Source organism: Dicentrarchus labrax, unplaced genomic scaffold (assembly GCF_905237075.1).
Source record: "Dicentrarchus labrax unplaced genomic scaffold, dlabrax2021, whole genome shotgun sequence".
In the NCBI taxonomy this organism is placed as follows: domain Eukaryota; kingdom Metazoa; phylum Chordata; class Actinopteri; family Moronidae; genus Dicentrarchus; species Dicentrarchus labrax.
This window is the reverse complement of record NW_026136722.1, coordinates 13,394,079-13,421,503: the sequence shown is the minus strand read 5'-3', so window position 1 is coordinate 13,421,503 and position 27,425 is coordinate 13,394,079. Positions and strand designations below refer to the sequence as shown.

At 42.3% G+C, this 27,425-nt stretch overlaps 1 protein-coding gene across 14 annotated transcripts; it reads right to left on the bottom strand.

Moving 5' to 3' along the window:
• Positions 1 to 33: 33 nt before the first annotated feature.
• On the bottom strand, positions 34 to 27,069 carry gpatch8 (G patch domain containing 8). Of its 14 annotated transcripts, XM_051387186.1 has the most exons (10): positions 26,950 to 27,018; positions 21,343 to 22,393; positions 17,742 to 17,760; positions 14,582 to 14,654; positions 9,864 to 9,905; positions 7,464 to 7,531; positions 6,032 to 6,118; positions 5,699 to 5,842; positions 5,448 to 5,578; positions 34 to 5,080 (listed from the first exon to the last, which is right to left on the bottom strand). In XM_051387186.1, exons 6-10 carry the CDS (start codon positions 7,488 to 7,490, stop codon positions 1,237 to 1,239), a joined length of 4,233 nt encoding a protein of 1,410 aa, XP_051243146.1. In that variant the 5' UTR covers positions 7,491 to 7,531; positions 9,864 to 9,905; positions 14,582 to 14,654; positions 17,742 to 17,760; positions 21,343 to 22,393; positions 26,950 to 27,018; the 3' UTR covers positions 34 to 1,236. The 14 variants fall into 14 exon arrangements, with proteins under 14 accessions (XP_051243146.1, XP_051243145.1, XP_051243148.1 ...); XM_051387185.1 differs by having other exon boundaries at positions 7,464 to 9,905; XM_051387188.1 differs by lacking the exon at positions 26,950 to 27,018 and having other exon boundaries at positions 22,316 to 22,393.
• Between the last annotated feature and the right edge of the window lie 356 nt (positions 27,070 to 27,425).

Below are 27,425 nucleotides of genomic sequence, written 5' to 3'. Positions count from 1 at the left end.
TCATTAATCCTTCATATTATGGAAAAAGACACATGAACTCAAGATTTTATTTGCTGAAACATTAAGGTTTTAAAAAATACAGAGTTGCTACTGTTTGACAGATCACTATTCCTTTGCCATCCCAGCCGGGGTAATTTAGAAACAACCTTGATAAAATACATACATGTGTCTACCTGCCATCCACCAAGACATTCGTCTTTTTCCAATGCCAGTCTCAAACCTCTAGAATGTTAATAGGTTAATCTACAGCAGTTTTATTTACAAAATTACACAAAAGCAAAACACAGTTCTTCTTTTGAAGAGCATTTTGGAAAATAATTTAAAAACAGAAAAATACAATTATTGCAGTATACTACAATCTTATTGTTACATGATGCAAACGCACCATCTAGATGTACAGATTTCAGTGCAATTCATTCAGGTGTACCCTAACCACAGGGAACATGAACTTTGCCTCAGAGCATCAGGGATTTTAAAACCCCTACATCACATTTCCCCTCGCTTTGAGAGGAGGTTCCTATGTGACAATGTCATACAGATTTGGACACCATAGCTGTAATTTCATATGGTCATCATTGGTGGGATTCTTCACATTACACACTGATATATGTACAGGTTACTGCATTACAAATAATTTGAGACTTAGGATCCGATGGAGAGCAAGTAGTCCTATGAAAACATGAACAGAGTATCAGTAATTATGAAACAGTTCTGAAGGTTACATTATAGAATCAAACAATACCACGAACTCCTCACCCCCCCTAACATGATTCTGCTTATAGCTTCAGCCATTATGTTTCTTTGGCTGCCAAGATGAGCAAAAACTGTGAGAATAATATTTTTATGAGGAAAACAAAAAACACCTCCAGTGGTTTCTCTGACTTAGAATTCAAAAACAAATGGGGCTTCTTAATATACCTCAATCTGGAATATAAACCAATGTCTTGCAGAAGTATCTTTAAATCTACACCCTGTTTTTAAAAATTCAGGGAAAAACATGAAAAACCCTCACATGAGCCAGAATAAAATATTAGTGTCAATTTTGAACCCAACACAGGCAACACCACTTTGTGGCTACAACTTGCTGCACTGTGTAGGCCAGTAAAATGATGGTTTATTGACCGCTTCCTGTCTCACTGACTGCACGTTGTCACAAAGACGTCCTTTAACCCTACACCAAGCCGGTTAGGTTAAGTCTTTCTTCCAGTGGCTACAGTCCTTCACTTGCATCATTACTCAGGAGCCATGGTTAGGTGGATGCTGGAGGTCCTGTCCTGAGAAGATTGGGTGTAGCAGTGGGTGGAGTTGGAGAGCTGCTGCTGCAGCAGCCTGTGAGTGCCTGGGTGTGAAAAGTGTGGGGTACAGGGCTGTATGTGGTACATGGTGGAGAGCTAAGGGGGTGTGGTGAAGTGCAGAAGCTGGGATAATATGTATAGGCTGACCAGAAAGAAAGGCTGTTGGGTGGGCAGGAATCAGTCCAGCATGTCCTAGTGAGTGTCCCAGAGAATGACCAAGAGAATGGCCCAAAGGAGACAAGGAGATGGGGGTCAGGTGGTGCTGGGGAATGTGGTGTACTTGGGCCAACTGGGCATGTGCATGGTGTGGGTGGTGGGGGTGTCCTGGGTGAATGCCCATGGCTGCAGCAGTGGCAGCGTGGTGTTGCAGGATAGCGTGTTGCACTGTGGTGATTGATGTGCCAGAGGCTACAGACACTGTGGGCTGCTGAATGTGGATCTGCTGCAGGGTTGGGGGAGGTGGAGCTGGAGCCAAGTTGGCAGCTGCTGCAGCAGCGGCTGCAGCCGCAGCAGCAGAGGGAAATGTCTTGACCTGCTTGGCCAAAAGCTGTTGCTGGATGTGCTGCTGTGCAGCCTGTTGAAGCTTGCTGTATTTTTCCATCTCCTCTGGTGTGAACGTAATGGGCTGACTCTCCAAAGGTGCCAGTCCATCCTCCTCTGCCTCCATACCATCCTCCTCCAGGCTGGGTGGTGGGTAAGCAGGGTAGGCATGCATTGGGGGCTGCTGCTGCATTTCTGGCATGAGGGACTCCATCATGGGGTTCTGCGAAGGGTCCTGCCCTGATTCTCCTTGGTACTGTGGCATCATCATGGAAGGCTCCTGCTCAAACAACGGCCGGGGTTCTTGGTGCACCTGGGCTTCTGTAGTCGGGTGGGGTGTTTCCTCTTGTACCACTGTGCTCTGCTGTGGGGCCTCCTCAACCTTCTTGACCGGTGGAGCTGGAGGTGGTGGTGGAGGGGGGAACTCCCTTATAGGCTCTACCAGGATAACCTCTGCCTCAGCCTCAGATCCCTTCCCTGCTCCTGATTTCTCACCCTCATCAGGTCTCGTCAGGGGAATCATTGGTTTCTTCCCTGCCTGCAGCTTACCAAAAAGGGGCAGCATGGCTTTGTTTCCCAGGGTTGGGGGTAGTTTGGGACCAAAGTAGCCCTGTGGTGGGTCCTTAATCTTAATCCCAGATTTTGTTCCTGTGGTAGAATCATCAGAGCTTTTTTTAGACTGAACCTTCTCTAGCAGCTGGCGTGCAGTTAGGGAGTTTTTCTGTTCCCCTGCATCTCTGGACCCCCCTGGCCTCAGAGCCTGCGAGCTGGATGAATGGGTGTTGCGATTAAGGCCTCGCGATGAAGATGAACGTGGAGACTGGGAGCGGTAGATGCAAGAGCGGTTGAAGTCTCTGCGGTGTGACTCACTGTCCACTCGACCCCTGGGGCCTCGTCGGCGAGGGGAGCCTTTGGTAGAACTGGAGGAGCGACTGGCAGAGCTGTGGCTACGGCTGTAGCTGCGCCTCCACGATCTTGCACTGGTGCTGCGGCTCCAGCTACTAGAGCTTCTTGAGCTGCTCCTATGGTGCCGCCGGTGCCTCTTCCTGCGGCTGTAGCTGCGTGAACGTGAGCGTGAGTCTTCTGAGGAGGAAGAGGAGTACTGATGTCTTCTGGACCGTCTGTGTCCTCGGCTTCCCCTTCGCTCATACTCAGAGTCTGATGACCGTTTGGAGTGCCTCCGTCTGCGACCCTCTGTGCTGTAGTCGCTGTAGCTGTCTGAGTAGCTACGGCTACGGTGGCTGTAGGCGCTGCTGCCAGCTGAGGAGCGCTCAGAGCTGCTGGAGTAAGAGTGACTACGGGAGTTCTGGCCATGATGGCGTCGACGACTGCTACCCCGTCTTTCCCCTCGTCTTGAAGAACGACTGCAGGACCGCCTTGATTCCTCACTATGGTGGCGACGTTGTTCCCGTGGACTTGACCTATGATGACGTGACCGCTGCGTATTAGAGCCCCCTTCTTCTTCACTCTCGCTGCTGGGAGGTCTACCTGGACCAGGACTCTTTTGGGCTGAGGTGGAGCAGGAGGCACTTTGAGATGCACTTGAGTCAGTCTTTTGACGCTTGGTGCCACTGTGATCCTCTGAAGAGTTGGCCTTGTCGGTGCCTTTACCGGCTCCTCCTTCCTCTGCTCCAGACTTGCAAGGCACTTCCTTAGCAGCACGTTTCCTCTTCCCCAGTTCCGCTCCTGTATTTCCTGTAGCTCCTCCTCCTCCAGTTGTCAGCTGAACAGAGGAGGCAACAGCCTTATCTTCTGACTTTGGTTTTGCCTTTTCCTTTTCATCCCCTGCTGCCTCATCTTGATCTGGAGCCTTGTTTTTGCTCTTCTTCCTTTTGTGTTTTTTCTTCTTTTTGGGCTTATCTTGTGTTACCTCAGTCTCTCCCTCCCCATCTTCTTTTGCCCCTTTTTCTTTTTCTTTGCGTTTTGAGTGCTTCGCAGACTTCTTATGCTTCTTCTTTTTCTTTTTTTTCTTGGCACTACTGCTGCCAGTTGCTGGCTTTTGCTCATCACCGTCTGGTGGGCCAGACTCTCCCTTCATCATTGGCTTGTCTTTGTCAGTGCTGGTTCCAGGTTTAGTTGCTGTATCTACTTCCGCTGAGACAGCCATCTCTTGTCCCTTGTCATTAGACTCTTCACAAGGTTTAGGGGACTTTGCTGCTTTCCCACCACGCGCTCCTTTGTTGCGGGACAGCTTGAAGTCAAAGTAGAGGGGATTGCAGCTGTAAGACAGAGAAGGCTGAGCTTTTGTAAATTCGAGGAGCTCAGAGGGCCACTGCAGGGTAGTGCTCTCATCTTTGCTCAGGACTGGGAAGAAGGGTCCTGTGGGGATTTTAGGACCCGAGTTGGAATCGAGGCTATCCTGTGTGCTCTCTGCTTTTTGTGTAGGGGAAGTGGGTACTACAGTAGCTGTATCTGCTGCACATGTAGACACCTCCTCTGTCTTCACTTCAGGTGATGGAGGAGTTGGCTCTGGGTCAGGGGTTGAAGCGATATTACCCTGTTCTTTTTCAGTCTTACACTCTGTAACGTTGGGCTCTGTCGGTTCAGAACCATCATCAACCTTCTTCTCCTCTTCCCCCTCTTCCTCGTCTTCCTCTTCTTTGCTCGGACACTGATCGGTGGCCTTCATAAACAGCAAAAACTGGAAGTGAGGCTTTACTCGGCAGTGAGCTGGAGGTACATAGTGATAATACTGAGGCTCCTGTCCAGCATATCCCTCCTCTTTTTTCATCATCATCTTCAGTTTGTTGAGAGTGGAGGCTAGAGACGCTCCGTCATCAGGCTGCTGCACCTCTTCCGCCCCTGCCACACTAACGCCCTCTCCTACTTCACCTCCTCCTGAGCTTTCCTTAGGGCTGTCTGTGCTGCAGCCAGATGTCTCGTCTTGCCCTCCAGCCTTTTCTCCCTCCTGGCTTTCCTCTTCCTCCATAGCTTCCTCTCCATGATCAGCAAACACTGCTGCTGCTGTCTCTAACTTTACTGGGGCTTTCTTGGCAAAAGAGAAGGACACACTGACTTTGGATGCGCCACTGGGGGTTGGGGAGGAGGCGGTGCTCTTCCCCAGAGAGAAGCTGATTGTTGGACCTGGCTTTGGGGAGGACTGCCCAGTTTTATCTGCTGGTGATTCTTCCCGGGCACTGTCTAACAAAGGGGTGTTCTCAGGCGTCATGCTGTCACTCTCTTCTGCTTTCTCTCCATCCACAGCCACTGTGGTAGTTTTGAACATGGGCCCACTTCCTGGAGTACTGAAACACAAAAGCATGACAATGTGATGTTGGATGAATGTTTCCAACTGAAGAAATACCACATAATTGCAGTAACAGTTTAACAGGATTATCGCATCCTTGTTGTGTTTGTTTGTCCTCACAAAGGGCCAGACAGGGTCCTGATAGTCTTCAGTATCAGTTTTTTTGAATTTAGTATTTAGTATTATCAACTGAAAGAATAATTATTCAAGGAATCAAGAGGTGGTAATTTTTTAAGGTGTGGTTTTTGTTTGGTCTAACAGGTTGCACAACGATCCTTAAAAACACAATAAACATGCAATTGTACTAGCAATAGATATATTCTGTAATCCAGCCAGCAGAGGGCACTCCGTGAATAAATTCTTACCGGTCCTGTTGTTTCCTTTGCTCAGCCAGCTCATGCAGTCGGCGCAGCATCTTTTCTTGCTTCTTTCCACCTTTCCGGGAACGTGATGACACATTCCGAGCAAACTCTCTCTGCTTTAGCTCTTTAAGCCTCTGCAAAATCAAGACATTGTCAAGACAGAGAGAAACAAAGCTTATCAGGATCTCTTCTCTCATGTTTTAACACAAAACAAATCTCCATTAAGAGTGCAATAATTGCAATGCAATAAGTACCTGCTTGTGAGCGTGGTCATAAGAGTTAATGTGGTTGTCAAATTCCTGGTGTTTGGTATACTGTTTGTCACATAGCTCACAGTAGAAATTGGCTCTCAGGTCTTCCAGAGCCTTTGCGATAGCTTTCTCCTTTTCCACCTGGTCCTATTGTTGATAGGAAACACAGGAGGGAATTAATCTTAGACTGTGTTCAAAGAGTAAAAAAGTAGCTATAGTAATTGTCTTCTGTTTCCTTCCTATTTTAAATGCATTTACCACAGCAGCCCTACTAGTAGGCTGATAGATTATAGAACCAACACAAATTATCACAATGACAAGACTGAAGAGCCTCACCTTGTATTTTTGCCGCAGTTCTTCTGTGTCCTCCTTCTCCACTTCAAGCACTCTTCTCTTTTCTGTGGCATCCTCTGCATAGTCCAGCTAAAAAGGACAGACACAGCAGTTACAGCACACGCAGAAAACAACATTCCTGAATCAACGAGAACCCTTCAAATTCATCTTATTTGCCATTTTGGAGTCTAAAAAAATTTCAGTGTTTTTTAAAAAGTATTGTTAATAGTTCTGAAAAGGTCTATATTAGAAATGTTTCTATGTACAAGTTCTCCATCTACGTAGACAGATATTTAAAAGTATTCCATCAAATGAATGCAAAACTGGAATCCACTATCACAAAACAAAATAAAAATCTCCCTTATGGTTTCCGTTTTTTTCTCAAATAAGAACACAGGACAAGTGATCTACAGAGCAGATATGTATGCTGTAGCAGACGTTTGTTTTATTTCAGTTAGACTTTAACAGTAAAGACACGATGGATTGTGGGAACACATCAGCGTCGAAGCACATATCCTCCCCTTAAGGTAGATGGATGAATCATATTTAGCCAAAATTGTGAAGGTCAAATGCAAGTTATGACAGGAAGTGAAATTCCAGGAACATCAGTGTTATTCTGCAGGTAGCAGATTTGAAGCATATCTATTGAGGCCGCCAGTGATTACTGTATCATACTGTATTTTCTGTTTTATGGTCTGTCCATCTCAAAAGTGATGCACTATGAATCTTTATCCACTGACCGATTTGCATTTTGCACCTATTTATTCATTCAGGTAATGTTCTCCTGGCAACCACAGCAACACACAGATTTGTCTGTCAGACTGCCAATTGGTGGAGCGTGATTGATAAGCTTAGAGAATGTTTTTTGCTGCTCAACAGTCCAGTCCTGCTGAGCTTTACACAACTCCGGCTGAAAATTGGCACTTGGTACTGCGCATGGGGCTCAGGCTAATGTAAGGGGGATTTTTTTTTGCCATGGAAATGTATTTGAAGCACCCAAAATCATCAGTGAGCTCTGAAACCGAGGACAGATTTAAAACATTTTTTAATAAGCTTCACCTTTTGGTAATCTTGTTCTGTGACCTTGTGTAGCCAATAGGCCCACAACTCTGTGGCTGAACTGCCATTGCTTCAAGTTGTGTCGTCTGAACAGTAACAGAATTCACAGAATTTGCTTCATTAGGGTGACTCTAGGGGAGTCGAAATTGGACAAACTAAATTGTTCTATTACCATACCATTCTGAAAGTCACTGAACTCTTGAATGTTGGCTTAATGATCAATGGTGGTGTAACAACATGTCATAACTTATTTTATATACCTCTCAGCAATGGTTGTTCAAGTACACCAATTTCATTGCAGCAAAATAGGGTTAAAGATTGCAGCGGTGAGAGCAACATAAACAAGTGATGGGTGATAAAATGAACCGAATCTTACCTCCATCTCCATCCGTCCCATTCCCATGACATCATATTTGAGGATGATGGGCACAGGGTCGGTGCGTCCTAAGGGAAAAGAGACAGAGAGAGATCTAGGTGAGTTTTTGAGACTGAGACGGAGGGCCAGCTCGGAGACAGCCTGCTTTTAGAGCATAGGGTGCTGGGGTTAGAGAATTTTGCCTTGAAGTGCAAAGAGACCAGAAAGCTACAGTGAACCAAACACCAGCCATTCTCACAGCTTACTGCAGCCACTAAAAATAGACCAATTTTTCTTAGCTAAACAAAGTTTTATTTGACCTGGCTGCTCATTTGCATTTTGAATGAGTCAAATTAGCTGCAACTATTGTATTTCTGGTGAATTAAATGAAGTCAAGGGCATCAGGGTTGTTCTGCAGCAATAGGTCTTACTAGAGAAAAAAAGAAAGCTCATGAGAAACAGAGCTGTCAGCTTTAAGCCAATCTGTTTCCATATCTTTTCAGTTTAGTTGTCCCTCACACCACCCCTCCTCCACCTGTTCATTGCTGCAGTCCTGTTAAACCAGAATGCCAAGTTTATCAAGGACACTACAGCTTGAGGGGCTGTGGTGTGTGTGTGTGTGAAGGGAGTTGCAACAGGCCTGCGCAGCTGCTGCCACTGCTCAACGAGCGCCACTGCGACATCCTCCATGAGTGGAACAAAACCTCCCAATATTATCTAAGGCCTATTGCATCATCTCTTTCTGAAATGTCCGCAGGCTGGCTGACCCTTGCAAGTCCCTTTCACTGTCCTGAGGTCAAAATATGTTCCCTTGTCCCAGGCCCCCTTCCTCAACATGACTGGAGCTGAAAGATTATTTTCCTGCCTACTTAAGCTATATTACGTAAGCTGTGAAAAGAGCTAGATCGGAAGGAAATTAACTGTAGAAAAATAAACAAACCAAAGACAACCAAAAAACAGAATGAAACATTAAAGATATAAAATATATAAAAATCAAAACTACTTTGGAGATTGACACAGAATTGCTTAATCCACTCATAATCAGCCAAACAAAGCAGAGAGAAAGACAGAGAGTAAAATTAAAAAAGGACACAAGCACTGAACTACAGCAGAGTGACGTCACAGGCCAGGTATCGCCATGGTGACAGTGCAAGGGATGGGGATACTTACCTGGTAAAACATGGGTATGGGTAGGAGGAGAAGGAAGGGGAGGACAGACAGACAGATAGACAGGGGAATCTCAACACAAAAGGCATAAAAAAGAATTTGGACTAGTCTGCTGCTCCTGTTGCCAGCCAGATACAATAATCAATCTTACTGATAGTGATTATCAATTCAGTTTGGTTTCAGTTTTTTTCTTCCCACATATTTAAAGTTAGTTTTTTTTTTTCATGAATCAATGTTCTATGTATACCATTGGGCATATGGAATAACTACAAGAATTGGGCTTGGAAATGTATAATCAGAAGATTCACTGATTAAATTTCTTGCCATTTTTTTTTTATTAAGGGTTTTCTCTAATAGAAAGAAAAACAGAGTGCTAATACCATGCATTTTCCACTGTCCTGCCAAAGTAATACTTTGAGCCAAAAAGAGCCCAGAGACAACATGTCTGATAATAATTACTTTCAAGCGGGCTACTTCCTGGCACATTCTTACCTTTCTGGACAGAGGAGGGTAAGAACATTATTTGATGCAAATATCTGTGTCATTCCTGTGCATTCCTAATTTAATTTAGTCATCACAGCCCAATGACATATTAATTCTGAAATCATTAATGCATGGGCATTGTAACATATAATGGCTTGCTTGGACTCTCAGTCCACTGCAGTGTCTGGCAGCTGGGTCAGCTTTTAGCTTAAAACCTAACTCTGATTGCAGGATTGTGGAGGCCTTATTCCAAGGACTGATTGTGTGATATCTAGATCACAAGACTACCTACTGATAGACATGTGTTTTCACACTCTTTTCCCAACTGTGGTAGAGAAGTGAAACCAAAAAAGTTGGGGTCTGTTAGCCAGCCACTGCAGTGGTCTGTTTGAATGGAGTCACAAGCCAGGCCCAGAATTAAAGATTAATGAACAATTACAGTCAACCCAAACTATCACCAATCTTTAAACACAGTGACAATACTTCCACATTACCCATTCCAGTGGAAAAGAAAGGGACCAGACAAAAACAATGTGCATCTAAATCACAGGGTGTGAATCACAAGGTTTAAAAAAACTGAAAACAAACAAAATGACAATGTTCTAAGAGTAATACAAATGCATGATAATATACAAGCAGCAGAATGAGGACTAATACAGAGAGAATTGAAAGCCTATGTAGCATTGGTGCTCTGATGAGAGGAAAACAAAAAATGGGAGAAATTAAAACAAAATAAAAAACAATTCAATTGGGGGATAAAATAACATTTACCACTAAGTTTACCATCAGCACAACATGGGCAGGATCAAATCGCTGTAAAAAAGAAACACCAATTGGTTAAGCAGGAAGATTGAGGCACATAGAGAAGGGAGGGTGGGTTTGGGAGTATGGTTGTGGGGTTTAGGGGGCTTAATACCAGAGGGGCATCAGTGTGTCACCCCCCACCCCCCGCATCCCTTCACTCAGGGCTAGATGCTTACAGGGATTTCCTCTCACCACTCTCTCCCAACCACTGGTCCCAGTCCCCAGGCCCCTAGCCTGGTGTCATCTTGCTCTCTCAACCAGAATATGCCCCAATGGTACCAAACTACCACCCCTTAACAAAGTACACCAAAAGTCCTGCATCCCTGTATCAGTATAAACCCAGCAAACCTTCACTTTTTACCTTTGCAGAGCAGAAAAAACATTACAGACCCCATCAGATAAGTACTTTTGGAGCAGTCGTACTGGGTGAGGGAATGATTAAGAAACTGCAGATTCTAATGGCATATTAACCCCCGACAGGTAAAGGAAGTATTGTCCAACAAAAGTTGTGAATCAAAAGTAACTTTTGAAGTGTCTGGTACAGGGAACTGATTGTGACGTTTTTTTTTTTTTTTATTTCAACATGTGGTCAAATATCTTGTCTGAGATGATAAGATGCGTCTAGGGACGACCACCATTTTCCCCCTTTGAGCTTTTAGCCTCACAGATGCTTGTCAGCCCAGTTAGCAAATCTCCCTGAGATTCTTTCATTTCTGCGCTAGCTTAGAGCCAGCAAGCTTGTTTTGGGATGTGCTTAACCCCGGAACAAGTGAACACATGACACACATAAAATGTACCTGAGGAAAGAGCCAGCAAGGCTTTGAGCAGTGCTTAGAGTGGGGTTCTGCATTGCTATGCAACAGCAGTTTTTACCAAAGTACACTTAAAAATGTGAACTGTGCACCCATCTGGAGTGTTACATTTCACTCTATCGTGTGAAAGTAGTAGCTCAGTGTGTTACCTCCAACACTGCTTAAAGCCCCAGGTGAGTGTGACAGTTTGAGGCAGGCAGGAGTGCACCTCTGGGACAAACATGCTGTGCAGGAGGGGCAAAGAAACAAGGGGAGGACGGAGTGTGTAACCATGGGGACAGAGACATTCAGGGTGTAGAAGGGTGGTGAGGTTTTCCCTGTAAGTTGACTCTATGGCCCGGTCAGTAACAGACACGCTCACACACACATCTCAGTCCCACGTAATGACCACACACATACACACAAGTTTCACAGGTTTGGAGGTAGAAACAGGCAAACAAGCAGAGGAGGGGGGGAGGGAAACTTGTCTACTCTGCAAGCCATTCAAAGTCTGAGCCGTGGTTACAGCCAATCAGATACCCGACAGCAGCAACGGAAACTCAAAGAGGAAAAAAAAAAATCTAACATACGTGGAGATGATGATTCTAGAGGATGTGATGGAATCATGGCTTCCTAAATCTATCTTGATTTCAAATGGATTTTTGTTCTTTGTTCAAATCGAAGCACTTTACACTTGTGCAGATTGAAATAAAGGTTTAGTGATTATGAAGCAAAGAGGAGGAAGCTGACAGAGGCCATTAGCCTACGGTACACTGTAAAAGGGGTGTTACATTGAGGTCAACTGCAGAGTGGGAGAAAGAAAACACACCCACGCACACACACACACATACTGACATACAGAGGGGATCCAACAAACCTTACCTAAAAAGGGGCAAAAAGGACAAAAGAAGAATAAGAACAAAGTCAATACAGTGAAAAACTTAAAAAGGGGACACAATGCTTTCACTTCAAAATTCAAAAACCTTCTCTTCTGGCAAGGAGGACAGGAAAGGAGAGGAAGATTATAATGATTATCCAGCAGACTTCAATGTGATGCAAGGGTGCAATTGTGTTGTGAGTCTACTCCTAAGTGCATTAGCAAATTTGAACAGAGATGGTGGGCTCCAACACTGAGCCATTAATTCCAACACAACAACTGGACACACTTTGCCGCAGTCTCATCTGCCCACAAAGCAGGATGCTTACATAACCACACGTCAGTGGTGCCAGAGGCAGAAACAAGAGCACAGTCAGCCCCTGCAACTCGTTCTCTCCTCCACACATCCTTATCACATCAAATACATTGCTATTCAGCTGTTCAAGGCCAGATGGAAATAAACAATGATGAACACCAAATGCTAAGTTCAAAAATTACTGCTGTGTTGTTCTCTCCATACACTTGTCAACCTGCCAAGAATGAAGTAGCTTCCTGGTCTACTCTTGTCCACAGTCAGGCCGAGAATACCTATGAGACGACAGGGGGAACCAAGGCCATATATGTACATGAACAAGAGGTGCTAGGGCAGCCATGACAGAGCTCAACAGCCAGTCATCAGATCTGTGCGTCTCTGGAAGCTCACCAATACACACAATTAATATTTAATGTCTAAATGTCAGACCACAAAATATGATGCCTCTTCAATTAGTCAGGCAGTCAGTGTGAGCGGATATAAATCAAGATACAAGTGAGTTACAGTGATACCTGCCTGTAAAACTATTTCCACACCAAGGCAAATAAATCAACATTTAGATGTGAGAACGGTCACTCTGCCGAGCCCCAGCAGGCTAAGTTATAGTTTATACAGTACTGTTTATAGTCAAGCACAAAATTCAGCTTCCCATGGATAAAGTTTACTGTGTCCGTCAGACAACTGCACAGACAAATTCAATTCTCATTACCAGAACCATTAACATAAGAAAGGCAATCATCTTTTTATGCTGCCTACACATCGAATAAAGTAACACAAGTTTGAACACAGAGGACTTATGAATTTAAGCGACTCGCCTGGCTTTGCGTTTGGTGATATGCTATATGTTCATGTGTAAGGCTAAAGCTTTCCTATAGTTTGGGCGTGTGCTGGAGACTTTGCAGAATGAGTTGTGTTTCTCATTAAAATCCTGATATTGAGCCCATGTTACTGCTGGGTTTACAGGGAGAGCAATGCACTTGAGCCAGAGTTGAAATTGAGCAACAAAAGAGAAATGAAGTAGACAGAAATGACTGCATGAGAGTTACAGTAATGAAACTGGTAAATATGAGGTTAAAATGGTGTGGACTGAGAGGAAAGAAAAGAACATGGTGGAGGAGGTAGACAAAACTAAATGCCAGAAATTATGTGGAAAGAACAAGCTCCATTCTTAGCAGACTGCAAAGACTCATTGGCCTGCCAGTGATGACATCACTCATGGATATTGTTATACACCATCCCTTTTGGAGAAAGTGCAGGGAAGGGTGCGGCTATGAAGACAAGAGTTTAAGTAATAAAGACAGAAAGAATAAAGATACTGATGAGACAGAGGGTGAAGAGACAGGAAGAGGCTCAGTGGAAACACGCCAGGCCTCTGCACCACTGCCTCTGAGCCAATGAGCCTATGAGCACAGCAGGGCTGAGCTAATGAGGTTCTGACGTTAGCCAAGACCAACCCACACACCCTGCTCTGTTCAGCCTGCTCCCTCTTACAGCAAGTCAATATCAACTAGGCCATCCAATTACAGTTGTCTCCAGAAAATAAACCTCCTTAGTGCAGCTTTCTAGTTGAAAGCTTTTTACATCTTGCAGAATTAATTCAATGCGCAGAGCTTACAGGGCATTTTTGTGGTATAGCTTTCACTACACCCGAGACAACAATCCCCAATCTTAATACAAAAGAGAAAACTTCTAGTGCACACATGATCTTTATAGATTTTCTAAAAAGTGAATATTATGCAGACTACAGCGATAAAGGATGACATTGTGAGTTCAGTAAAACATTAAGACACCATCCAAATAGACTCTCAAAACCAGACCATCTAGTGTACCTTGGTTCTTGATTACGTCTAATTTCATTACCATAGGGACCTGGTCTGTAATTGCAAATACAACTGACCAAGACAAAGCCCAAGGAAGTCTTCTGCCTGTTAATTCAAGTGCTTTACATTTCAGCAATGAGGCAGCCATGTCAGATAGAGTTCTGGCTTACATCTTTGCTAGTTTGTGTTTCCAGAGTCAACCATGTGCTCTTCATTATCACTTCTGCATCACTGCCCCGAAAGAAAACAAACGCCCATGTTTCAAAAAAGAAACACAATTAAGCTCCTGTAACCAAGCTATAAACCCGGCATTGTAAGGTGATCAGAGGATGTTTGTTTATAACCAAGGGTTCAGAGAAAGATCTGGAGAAGGTAAGAGACTTGTGTGCTGGCACATCAGTAATCCAGAGTCCATAAACACCTTTTCTCTAAACTGGTTGGCTAAAAACAACTAGATGTGGAAAAAAAACCTGCATCCAATTAAACTGTGATTTTGAAGGGGAAAATCCCACTTTAATCTGAATTGCTGTGAACTAAATGCATCATTGGAAGACAAATAAACAGTTCACTTGCAACTCCCAACCCCCAGAGTCCCTGCCCATAGTCTTAATCTTCTACAAGGCCCCCCCTCTTCCAGTGTGAGGGAAGAGCAACATGAGAGCGACAGGAACAACTGGAATGATGTTTGTTTAGATAAAAATAAATTTTACTCAGCAACAGACACAAAGGGAGAGTTTAGAGAAAGAATGTGAAGAGAAAAGAAGATTTGCCGATACAAAAAAAAAAAACCCTGGAAATTTGAGGGGAAAGAAAATGGCAGAGGGTAGTGGCTCAGTACCACCAGCATACATTGAACAAAGGTGTACGGAAGAGTGAGTCCTTACCCTGCATGGTTTTGCCAAGGCCTTGCCCCAACTTCCAGCCATGTTTCTGAAGCAGCCGGTGCCCGATGTTATCCTAGCAGAGAGAAGAGAGGAGAAAAAAACCAAAAATATTCCAATAATAAGAGGAGCTTTTCCCCGTGGGCACTGGTCAAAAAACAAACAAACAAACAAAATAAAATCAAACACTCAGATCACACCATCATCATCAGCACAACCACCACCACCATTATCATTATCGTCATTCACATCACCTAGAGCGTGTAACATCAGTGTCTTCCAGCACAAGGAGTGGTAGGGGCGGTTGGGGTGAGAGGGGGATAGAGGGTGGGAGACTGAGAGGAAGGGTAGATTTTCCACTATGATGAATACATAAGGCTATGTGTAGACTGTAAACTACAGGATACCCTCCTACAGTAGGAGTGCAGTTTAAAAACCTTTTTTAAAAAAAGGCAAAGAAATTGGGCACAAGCATTTATAATTTTTTTTTTAAATGATATATAAGATAACACATCAAGTCACATCCACTAACTGAGAAGTTAAGAGGAGGAGGAGGAGGAGGAGGAGGAGGAGGGAGAGGGTAATATATGTATCACACGCATACATATATACACCACTACAGAGCAAGATCTTAGTACACAAAGAAAAGTGACACAGAACAGGTATGGAAATCTTGCATTAACAAAAAAAAGACCAGAGACTCCAAGCTTGCTGTGATTCTGTAACCATGACAAGGGTAGCACCATGAAACATATGCAGCTGTCACAAAAAAATATAGCGAGAGGAAGAGACAGAAGTGGAACTAGTGGGCCTTGGATTACCATTACAAGGCCCAGGGTGGACAGAATATGCAAGTGTGAGGGGATATGTGGGTGTGCAGGTGAAGAGAGGGAGACATTGTGTGCATGTAGCCCCATTAGATACTAGAAATAGCTGTTGTGTATGTTTTTGGACACCTCCGGCATCTCTGGTCTGTTATCAATGGTCTGGTCCCACCATCATTAGACACAAAGTTATGCCAAAGTTATGTCAGTCCCAGAGATATCATTAAGATTCATACTTTACAGACCAGATGACCTTTGCCAAACTGCAAGGTATTCTTTAGCTAGCATAAAAGGAATTATAGTGGATTTATAACAAGCTAAGACACATTTTTTCACAGTGGACACCAAAAGTGTGTAACTGCAGTGAGGTCATCTGCTTTAAAATACTAATTTTCTGCTTTTCTTTTAATACTAATGATTGCTATGACAAAGTATACAAATATACATGTGGTCAAGATCAGGCAATTGATAATGACTCAAAGAGGCAATAGAGGAGTGCGAGAACATAAACAACAGGGATACCTAGTACACTGGGGCCAGATGTGCATGTCTGAGACTGTTATATATATGTATATCACTAGTATGGGTCAACAAGAAAACAAAAACATTAAGTGAAATGCAAGACCGTCCCACCACTACACACTACAGTACATCCTCAAGCACAAATAAACAGGAAACAATGAGATTTCTTAATAAGCAGTGTTTTTCTGTTGTGATTATAACTATTCCAAGCTTGTCTAACATTCACCAGAGTGCTGCATTCTACCAAAAAACATACAAATCAAACAAAAAAAAAAAAGGATATTTATAATCACAAAGAGATTTACATCAACTTTCACAAACAGAAAGTGAAGGGGTTGGAACAAAACAGCATGCAGCTTTTTGTTAAGATTTTTAACAAAAAGGGTCGTCGGTGTTAGTAGCGCACTGTGAATGGTACACATACAGAGGGGTGGGCCAGGCTGGGGGTAGATGGCGGGGTTAAAAAAAACTCCAACTGTGTTAGTCTCAGGTGGATCAGGCACAAAGAGGAAGGTGATGGCTCAACAGGGCTCAATTAGTTCTCTTTGACAAAAAAGAGGAGGTCAGGACAGGGGGCAGAACAGAGCAGGCTGAGCCATGGTGTAGGTGAGTTTCTAGGGTGGTGGAGGTGAGCTGTGCTTGTATGGGTTAGTGCATGTGAAGGGGAGTGGTAGTCACACACACAGCACACACTGCATCTCCGCCCATAAGGTCTCATTTGGGATACGTTTGGCGTAATCTTTTTGTCAACCACTGTTGGTATTTCAGAGCAAACTGCTGCCTTCCTTGGCCCCATTTAATATTTCTGGAAGAAAAAAGGATGTCAGTTGTAAAAACTGTGACATACCATTTCACCATCATGACAACTAGAATAAATATACCCGAAACCTCTGACTGACACCCAGCAGAGAGGCGGAACTGCTTCATTTCCTGTTTCTGTTAGGGTTTGGTATTTCTTCCCTCCATTTCATGGATGTATGAGCTGTGCTTACTCTCGGTGACTGCCGGATCTCTTCCGCTGTGGAATAAGAGATAAGAGAGGAATCTATGCTGGGCCTCATATGTTGGGAAAGGAACTGGAGAAGGCCTGCCTGTATCATAACTAGGACATTAAAAGCTACATTAACATGCTATCACTGTGTAAAAGATGTTCCTGCCTGGCAGTTCCTGGAAGTGTAATAAGATATACAGAATTAAAGGGTGTATGGCTGATAGTGTTTCCTCCTCCCTGGTGGACAACATGTCCCCTGACTTCACTGTGTGGGAAAACACTGCAGAATTTGCTGCAGTGAACGCCTCCCCTCTAACCGACATTGGGTATGCTTCTGTCCCTGCAGTATTATGGTGCAGTAAGACTCTACACATGAACATGTATATTGATTTGAGGGATAAGCTGATCTATGAAGCTTGGAGAAAGCAGGGAAATAAAATGCACCCTAAACTTGCTGCCTGAGAAATACTCTCTCAGCCTCAACACAACCCCCTTTAGAGTTTATACTTCATCTCATCAGAAGCGTCTGATCAAGGGCAGCATGTTTTTTTTTTTTTTTTTTGTTTTTTTTTAAATCTCAGAGAGATAAAAAACAAAATAAAAACAGGAAGGGCAGGTCGGATGAGGCACCAGTTGCAACTGCTAACACTAATAAAGAGATTAGTTCACAATGGGCTCAGCAATGGTTAGAGGGCGGAGATGTGGCGCAAACTGCGTGTTGAACAGATGAGTGCACCAAAAGAATAGACAGACAGACAGACGGATGGAAGCAACGACGGCGAGTCCAACAGCAGTGCAAGTGGAGTGAAGGCATTTCCATACGAACCTGGCTTTAAAATACTGGGCTGTCAAAAAAACAGTCACACGTGACACAACGTAAGAAACCAGCCAAACGCTTTCAACTGCAATTCTGCTAGCTTCTCTAGTTCTTAAAAATGCAAATCTCACTCTGCTTTTAAACAAACATAATACTGTATACAAACAGAAAAGGTAGGCATGTCAATAAATCCACCAACTGACTGTTAATACAGGAGAAAGAAAAGTAGAAAATGTTATCCAAACAAAAGAGATCTACAAGAGGGGGTGTTTGTAAAAGTGTGCACTGTGCTGTCATTGGCACAGTGCATGGCAAAAGATATGGGTCAGGGAAGTGATATGCAGGGGACCCCACCTCGAGACCTCAGAGTATTTAGGAATCGTATTGCTTCTGTCTGTTCAGCCATTTATATGTGTGCAGTATGGGTGTGTTTATGTGTTTAGATTACCAAGGAGGATGTAACACGGAACAGGCATATAATCCACAGAAGCGACTAAATTAACCCAAATTACATATCTTGTGTAATTTTCCTTGGATGACTGCTCTCAATAACAACATCGGCTCTCAACATCTGAGATTTTGCACGATCCAAAAAGAAAACTGAGACAGACCCTTTAGGGATCTGTTCTGCAAAAAGTGGGCTGCTGCAGTTACTCATCATCCTCTCGTGTGCCTGAGGAATGTCTTTTGGCAAGTGCTGATGGTGGACAGGGCCTGCTGTCTGTTTCTCCTCATAAACTCTTACAGCTCCCCGTGTTTGGTGCTCTGTACATTCCTGGTCAGTCTCAGCTACTGCAGGTGTGACTAAATGGAAACAACTGTCTCAGTGCACCAAGAGCCAAACGACTAAAACAGAGGGCTCCTACATGTCAGTGAATGGAGGTACGTGTCTGATTGAACTTGATGGGGATTGAAGATTTCATTAACTAACTGATGGGGCAAATGACAGAGAAGCAGAGTCCAATTAATATAACGGTTTAAAGATATACAATAATTCAAAGATACATACTTACCTCATAATTCTGAAGACACAATTCATCAACTGGAAGTTTATCAAAGTGTAGTTACATTAAAAACACTGACGGCCAAACTTTGAAGGCGCCTCCAATGTCTTTAAACAAAGACTGGAACACTCACATTCCCACTGAGTTTGAAGTAAGGTAGTCAGACTGTGTGTTTTTGGTTATTTTTTGTTTGTTTTTTTAAATCTCCACTGTTACTCCATTGTTGATTTAAAAAAAAAAACATTCAGAGGCCTGAATGACCCTGACCCCATCACCCCCGTTGTTCACTTAGACTGGTGCTAAATAAAGAGCATGCAGTGTTGTAAAAAATGAGGGTCAGGATTTTAATACCTAATAATAGATGATCGATGTCTAACAGTTAACAGTGACAAACAGCAATGTCAAATAATGTCTGACTTTAGTGCAAAAGGTTACACACTTCATAATTCATTAACAGCTGAAACACTTATACTAAATATCCCATTTCTGTTCTGTTCCACTTAATGTAACCAAAGTCCTAATGGGCTGATTAGTAATGACTACAACTTAAAACAAAAGAAATACGCAGCAAAGTTGTTACCAAGAAAATCAATCTTCCTGTGGCCTGTAAACATGTGTTTCTTAGATTTCTGGTGCATATGTGTGGTGTCTGTGGCTCTGAGGCAACCCGCTGCATATCGCTCTGGGACAGGGTCAGGTAAGGGGAGGAGGGTAGGTTGGAGGGGCTGGAAGGGGAGAGACGTGGGAGGAATGAGTCTAGGAGGAAAATTGTAGTAGTGATTAGGACAGTGTGTTGAGAGAAAATAGTACTGAATGCTACCAAGTTAACACATGCAATGCAAAAACAATGTTAGAGAGAAAGAGCAAAGACTAAAGGGGAAAGACAGAAGAAAAAAGATCCCAATAAAAGTACCACAGACCTCTAGCTGCCTATAAATCACACACAATAAGTGGCTGGGGAGGGGCTCCGAGAAGCTGGGCCAAAGCATTCACTAACAGTTCTCAGATGTAACACTTGTGGACAACTTCCAGAAATCCTAACACCTTATAGGGTTGCACTACGGAAGCAGGGGCAGACCTGTGTACCTAAAAACATTGTTACATACTGCATGTTATGTTATGCAATGTGTTTTAACATTTCATGTAACATTTTACTTACTTAAAATGTGCTTAAAACGTATAAATAAAACCTGTCTACGGGTCTATTTTGAGGCTAATAATTTTGGCAGATGCTGTGAGGCATTTGGCTTGTTACTACATTTTGCCTTTCAAACAGGAATCGTGTCATCTGTATAGTGAGAACGCTCCTGATGTTATGACAGGTGTCACCAAATCCTCTAAAATGATCTTCAGTGTTAACAGTTTTAATTGGTGGCAAACTTTCATGGTTACTTGCCTGTGGATAAAAAGCCTGCCACCTTTGTCTTTGGGCATGCACTTTCCAAAGAGAATACGTCAGGTGTGCAAGTATTATTATTATTATTGGTGACTAAGTGACAGCTGACAGCACCTCTTGATGTGGCCATTTTTCCACAGATGTGTGAAGAACTGTGTGATGCTGCAGCTCGGCCCTCAGTGCCCCTCCACAAATAATAGCGCAGGAGTAAAAGAGCCACTCAAGCCAGGTGAGCAGGCCACCTCTCTCCCTTTCTTTTCTCCCTCTCCACCACCTACACACAAAGTGCGTCATACACAGAACTCAACCAGGATATACAATTTGAATGTTCTTGCTTCAGTTGATTCTAGCCATGGAAAACACATTTTCAGGGTGCTATGTAAATGGTGTTTTTCTTTTCAAGCAGGACATATAAAGATATTGTCACGATTAGCATGGATGACTGAATTTTCTCCTAAAATCACAACATATAACAAGACAACTGTTAAAGTGCCCTGAATACGTAGTCTCATCTGATTTAGGTCCACCAGAAAAGCCAGTGCATGAAAAAGTTTAATATTTAGAATGTGTCTTAGCAAGCTATTATTTTCAGTTTTTATATTGTTTTAATATATTAAGGAATTACTTGTTTATTCATGATTAAAATATCATGACAATGTCATGCCTATGTTTCTTATGTTTCATTATCTTAATGATAAATATATTTTTTATCATTAACATGGCTGACTGTTAGTTATGTATCAATGTTCAATACATGGGTTGAAAAACAACTACACCATTATTTTGATCTATACGTGGTTGCTGATCCTATCCTAAACTGGAGGAGAGGTGACCCGACACTGTGTACGTAAGAGGAGTTTGGGCCTGCTCACCACAGTGCTTCAGAGACAGAAGAGGGGATGGAAAGAGTGGGAAAGACAGAAAGAAGAGAGCTGCCTGCGCTATTATCTTTGTGCCTCTTCAGCAAAAAATGCAGTCCCAGTTGCACAAGCACCATGCCAGCACAGAATGACAGAGGGTACTGTACACCGAATCACTGTGTAGTAGGGAGGGAGCAAGAGAGGTAGAGAGAGAATAGATGTAGAGTGTGAAAGTAGTGAAACACACAAGAGAGAGAGAGAGAGAGAGAGAGAGAGAGAGAGAGAGATCAGAGAAGCGTTACAAGGACCCTAAAGATAGGAGTAAGAAAGCAGAGCGTGCAAATACAAACCGGGTCATTGCTGCTTAGCTAATAGGGGCCAATTCGCTGCAGGAGAGAAATGTCGAACACCCCAAGTTGTGTACAATAAGATAACTGTCCTATAGACACAAACACTATACACTAACACATAAATTCTAAAGCTACATAGAAACACACTCACTCAAACACAAATGTAGCCATTCACACCATCTAATGTGCACTCTTTTGTTTGCTAAATGGAGTGGAATAAGCACTGCCCACTTTTCATTAACAATTTTGAGCCACTGCCAAATAATCAGATGTATAATTGTCAAATGTACGTAATTAGGCTGTTCTTAAATCCAAATCTGTCCTGCAATGTGTTTTTATTCAGTTTCTTCTTGTTTAAGATGGTTTGATTTAAAAAAGGGAGTGGTTTAATAGTGAAATCACCATAATCATCATTATACAAATCTAATAAAACTGCAGGGCTCTGTATAGCAACCTGACTCGAGGCAAATATATCCAGTGTCCAGAATAAAATCTGGTTGGTACCAAATATGGAATTTCTTCTAAATGAGTTTAAAATGGATGAATAGCTAGCGTATTTAGAAAACAGCCATTAATTAACAGTGCTTTATCCACCCCATAATGTCAGAGTCATCTCATCTCTTAGTCCTAAGATGACTAACAGTGACTAATGGGAGGCTGATACAAAAATCAAACGTTTATCTGTAAGCTCTACATAAAACAGGAAGATCTAGCATATACATTATCATTTTAAATGTCACACAGGAAATGGAGTAGGCAGAGGACATGGGAAGTGGGAGGGGCTTAAAGGGTATTAATGGACATGAGACAAGTGATTCTACAGGTTAGGTGGCAAGTGTGTTCAAGAAAACACTGGATGCATCTACATGGACAGAATGAATGGAGTAAAAAGGTGTGGTTCTTATTTCTCCCTGGACCAATCATCCACTCTCACAGCTGGTCCAATGGTGCGGGATGATAGATGCAGCCTTACCGATTCGATGGGCTTGTCCAGGGACGCCTGCTCCAGCTCCAACTGGCCCTCTTCATACTGGTCAAAGTGATTCCCACCCTGTGTGACACACATTTAAAAGTCTATTTTAAACAAGAACAATTTAATCCTGCTTCACTGGTGGTGAAGTTCAATGAATTAGTCGATTGACAGAAAAATAATCAGCAATTATTCTCAAAAGCAATCAATTGTGAGGATTTGTGCTTTTCTAAGGAGCACATAAGAATTATTGTGTTTTTGTTACTTAAAATTAGAAGTTTTTATCTACAGGGAGAGTGGATCCTTTGCTACAGAGGCCGCCACGTTGAGCCGCCCAAACACTGGTTCTTTATAAAGCCTTTCAAATGATTAATTAATAAAAAAATAACCAGAAGATGAATATATAATCAAGATAATCATTAGTCACAGCCCTAAAAATAGCAATACACAATAATCACAGCAAGCGTTTCTGAGGAATAATCCATCATTAAAACTAGTTTAAACCATCAAAATCAGAGTTTATTTTCATCTGCGTGTTCAAAACAATGAGACAGCACTGTGTAAGGAGGCATGCCTACTGTCTGTCATTTTCAGTGAATAATAGTCATTCACTGTGAATAATAGTCAATCACATTAACTGAATAATAGGACTGGAAAACACTGTAGTGGTTATATTATGCACAGCACAAGATAGTATGATCACCAAGAGCCAAACTGAGGTCAGTAACCCAACCAGTGCTGGGTTGATTAAGCTTCATAAAAACTGTCTACAAGAGATGAAATATATTAATTTTTGTTACATCCGTGAACTAAATATGTGTTTTATCATGCCATATCCTGGCCAAAAAACACACGCTTTCTTGATAGTATTTAAGCAAAACACACAATATACTGTTAACTGTATTTAAAGAAATATTTATAGACTATACAGTATATTTATAAGTTATTATCTGCATAAAGTGCAACATAGGTGCTAAGCTCCACACACCAGAGGAAGAAAGTACACACAGCAGGTATATGCTATGACTGGAAATATGTCACTGTGTTAGTCTCTTTGTTGCCTATTATCCCCTCATAATCCATCACATTTTAATTTTGAACTAAAAGTGCTTTTAATTTGAGGATTATATTATAACTTGCATCTTAGCTAGCAAGTTCTTAAGTTTATTCAGCCATGAGTTCAAATGTACTTGACAGAGTTGATTTGTCTCTTTATTTCTTGGTAAATTTATTCCAGCAGTGACAGCAGTGAAGGAAGACTTCCTCCTCAGGCTATTTGTTGTTCCAAGTTTAAAGAATTGCTCGACTTATACAAATTGAGCATTTATGTTTAAGCCTGTGCCCCAGTTGGGACAGAGAGTGAGTAATGGGCTGGCTACCCCGACCAAAAGGAGTTTGTTTATAGAGCAGTTTCTGCCCTGAGACAGATGGCTTCCTCTCTTTAGCAGCAGAGGAGAGAAGGTCATGTTTGTGAGTCTGTTTTCTCCTGACCTTCACACAAGCATAAAACTGGAAGATTCCAAAAATAGTCAATGGTATTATATTATTTACTAGTTGCTTGCTGCTACTAGCAATAGGACATAACTAAATCTTAACCTGTAAATACACACAAAATATATATGTAACATATTGAGGTTTTATTTCATCTTTTCATGTCTATTTGACAGATGAAACATGCACTGCAGCATATTTACTCTGCCTTTCTATTCCTTACACTGGAAGATTACTGGAAAACCTTCTACAGTCTACAGCTACAGAACTGCAGACATTGCTGTAAAATGACAATGCAAACATATGCTGGGCCATGCAAGAGGCATTAACCCCCACATTCTCTAGGGGAATCTGGTTTTGCAGAGATAAGCAACTGCTCAAATCAGCCCACAATAATGAGGTGATCTGATGCCACACTGGCAGTCATTAATTCAGATGAAACAGGACCCCTGATCAGCATGAGTGAAGCTGGGGATTATGAGAACGGGAGATGCAGAGGAAGAGCAAAGGACTTATTTATGAGCAAATCGATTGCTCCCGGCTCCCCCCACCGTCTCTCCTCCACCTGACTTTCTGCTTAGACCACTTAATGTGCTATCAGCACTTCGCCTATCCACCACAATAACTTCTTATTTTCACTGCTGCTTGCTCCCTCATCAGCCTGACAAACAAACAACACAACAATGCAGCATAGCAATGATCCTCGCTTTGTCCTCTTGTGTACATTACAGGAGTACATTTCCATTTGTTATACAACAGTGAAATGAATGCTCCGTACCACCCCACATTAAGAAATTAGAGAACTACAACCAGCCAGCTCTGTGGATGCTAATAAATCACCTGATGTTTCTGCAACTTAAGATTAGCTGCATGCTAAAGCTCTAACAACAATGTAAATCAATAGAGCGAACAGAGCTGTTGGACTGGTTGTGCTGTAGATATTAGGTAGACCATCTGTGGGTGTTTTCTGCGCCGTGTTGCTTGGCAGCAAGCTTTAATCCATAGAGTCAGAGAGAAACTTTCTGAATACTGAGCATATGAATGCCTTCACAGCAGATCTCACACACAGAGCTCCACTGTGCTCAGCAGAGCTGCCCTCAACAGACTCATTCAGACCACACAGCAATTCACCTCTCACTGACAAAATAGCAGAACACTGAGTTCCCACTTGGACACCAACAAGTGTGTATGGAGGAAAAAACTGTTTCTTATACACAGGCTTAAACTTGTGATTTGTTTCATGGCATGTCTGCTAATTTGCCTGTTTTACCCTATTATTGCTACAGCAAAAAGATGCCTACTTCTAAAACAAACAGCTACATCAATTGTAGTACATTTTTAGACTATTCTCTACAATACCAAAAGACCCAATATTTCATAAAACAAGCTGACTTATACTATCCTTGTTCAAAAACACTCACGGCAGCTTTAATTGAGCATAAATGACAGAACAAAATGCTGTCAGCAAAATGCAAGGCAGAGTGGGTGGGTTGGTTGGTTCTGTTCAAATTATTCATCTAAGCCATTTTTTCTGACCCTGAACATCATTGTTGATACAGCAACTCTTCTCTTCATTCACAATCACTGGAAAACAACAGATGAGAAAAAGCGTCAATGTTTTTCAGATGGGAACCAATTATGGTCAGAAAATATCTTTACCAACTAGTAATCCACATTCATTTTAATGTGTGTTTATACAATAACCTTTTCTATTTGGACAATGTGATGAGGGAAAATGTGGTTCCAGGAATAAGCAGATAATTAGGCACAACCCCCATGTAATCTCAAAACTCCTGACTGAAGTTTGATGCTGGTTTTATTTGATAAAAAAACACTCCAAATTACTGTAAAACACAGTACTGACATTAAGCAAGAAAGGACTTTGACACACAAACTTGGATCTGAGACAACATGTGCAGCAGAATGACGCCTGGTTACACAGTTGATGTTCCCCTTGTACTTCCAGTTAGTAGTAGATTAGGTAATACAAATGATGTCAAAGAATTAAAAAAAAAAAGAGTTAGTTGTTTTAAAAATAAGGATAAATACAAATATGACTTGGTAAAGCAGGGAGATATTTATATCATCTAAGGGATTCGACAGGAAATAACAATCATCAATGACAAAAACCTACAAATATGGTTTAAATATATTGAGTAATGTTGTGTTTGGCTTTTACTGGGTGCGGTCTTAGATCACAGATAGGCAAGTAAAAGACAAACAGCTCAACAAGAAATAATGTCATGTCCCAAAAATAAAGTTATTAATGTGCAATCGAGTGGGATTTAAGAGCATAATAATCGATTACCTTACACAACTGCAGCACAATAACAATCGCATATTGCAGTGTATTCAGACTACTTTGTTTTCCATTAATAAAAATAATTAAAAAAAAGGATTAAAATATAGAATTATAGAAACAAACAAAATCGAGGTGAAGTAAATCAATCAACAGCAATAAAACGGTGTTGCCTTTACAAAAGGAACAACACACAAGTTACACAGTTTTATTAGCAGAAAATCAGCTTATGGAGTAAACATATCGATAACCATGTCATATACGCCTTTAAACTGACAGGTATTAAAAGTAACTTCATACAATATCATTAAATTACATAATATAATGCAACTAGGTTCATTTTTAGCCTGCAAACTAGCTGCGTGGTTGTATTTCTAGTTGTCAAAATGATACAGCCATTTCTTGCTAGTGCCTCAATCACCCAATGTGCGTACATGTTAGCTCCCCGCTAGCTAGCTATCCATGGTTAGCATATGTCGATAAATAAGCAGACCACCCAAGGTCACTAACAAGCGAGTCGGACTTCAATATCTGCACGGCTGTTGCCTGACTAAAGGGGCTACATGGTACGCATAATGCTACAGTGCACAACCCACGGTGTAGGAGTGAAATACAGCACACAACCAAACACTGAGACGTGAGTTAAATTCAGAAGAGCCGCTGGACGCACTCACTGGCTAGTTAGCTCAGCTAGCTTGCAGTGCTAGCTCAGCGACACCTAGATCGAAATGCGCGATGCAGTTCGTCATAATTCATCCCTGGTTAGTTTTATTCCGTGTGTGTGTGTGCGTAAACATACAGACATGCTAAAATAAACGCAAGTCGCCAGTTGTCTAACATGCATTACCTGGAAATCACGATCTTCGTTGAACCTAGAAAACCTGTCGGCCATTTTCTGAACACAGCAGCAGCTTCTGTGCTCGCTCCGTCTGTGTCAGACAGCAGCGCGCTGCAGCGAGGATGAGGAGGATGAGGAGGATGAGGAGGATGATGTGCACTTCGCCAACGATTCAGTCTTTGTGAATTGACCTTTACGATGTACCGAGATGCTACGGTGTTGCCTATGGGAGTCTCTTTAAGCTGCACTCATACTGTAACGTGTGTAGTTAGTTTGTATGCGCAGAGATCTTTTATATGTCCACATATTTCAGTTTATACAAAGGTTTGTTTATAATATTGGTCTGCTGACAGAGCTGGGGTTTACAGTACAGTAATGGATGTAGGACCCAGACCCCCCTCTGGGCCACCAAAAATAGTCTACCTATTTCATTGGGTTTTGTTAATTTGATTAATTGCACATTTGTTTGGAAATGTACATCAATA

Coding starts and splice junctions, on each gene's coding strand:
- gpatch8 (XM_051387175.1), bottom strand. CDS start 26,994: ATGGCCGACAGGTTTTCTAGGTTCAACGAAGATCGTGATTTCCAG. Junction 22,394..26,949: donor ACGAAGATCGTGATTTCCAG/GTAATGCATGTT, acceptor TGTGTCACACAG/GGTGGGAATCACTTTGACCA. Junction 5,579..5,698: donor ATGACCACGCTCACAAGCAG/GTACTTATTGCA, acceptor TTGATTTTGCAG/AGGCTTAAAGAGCTAAAGCA.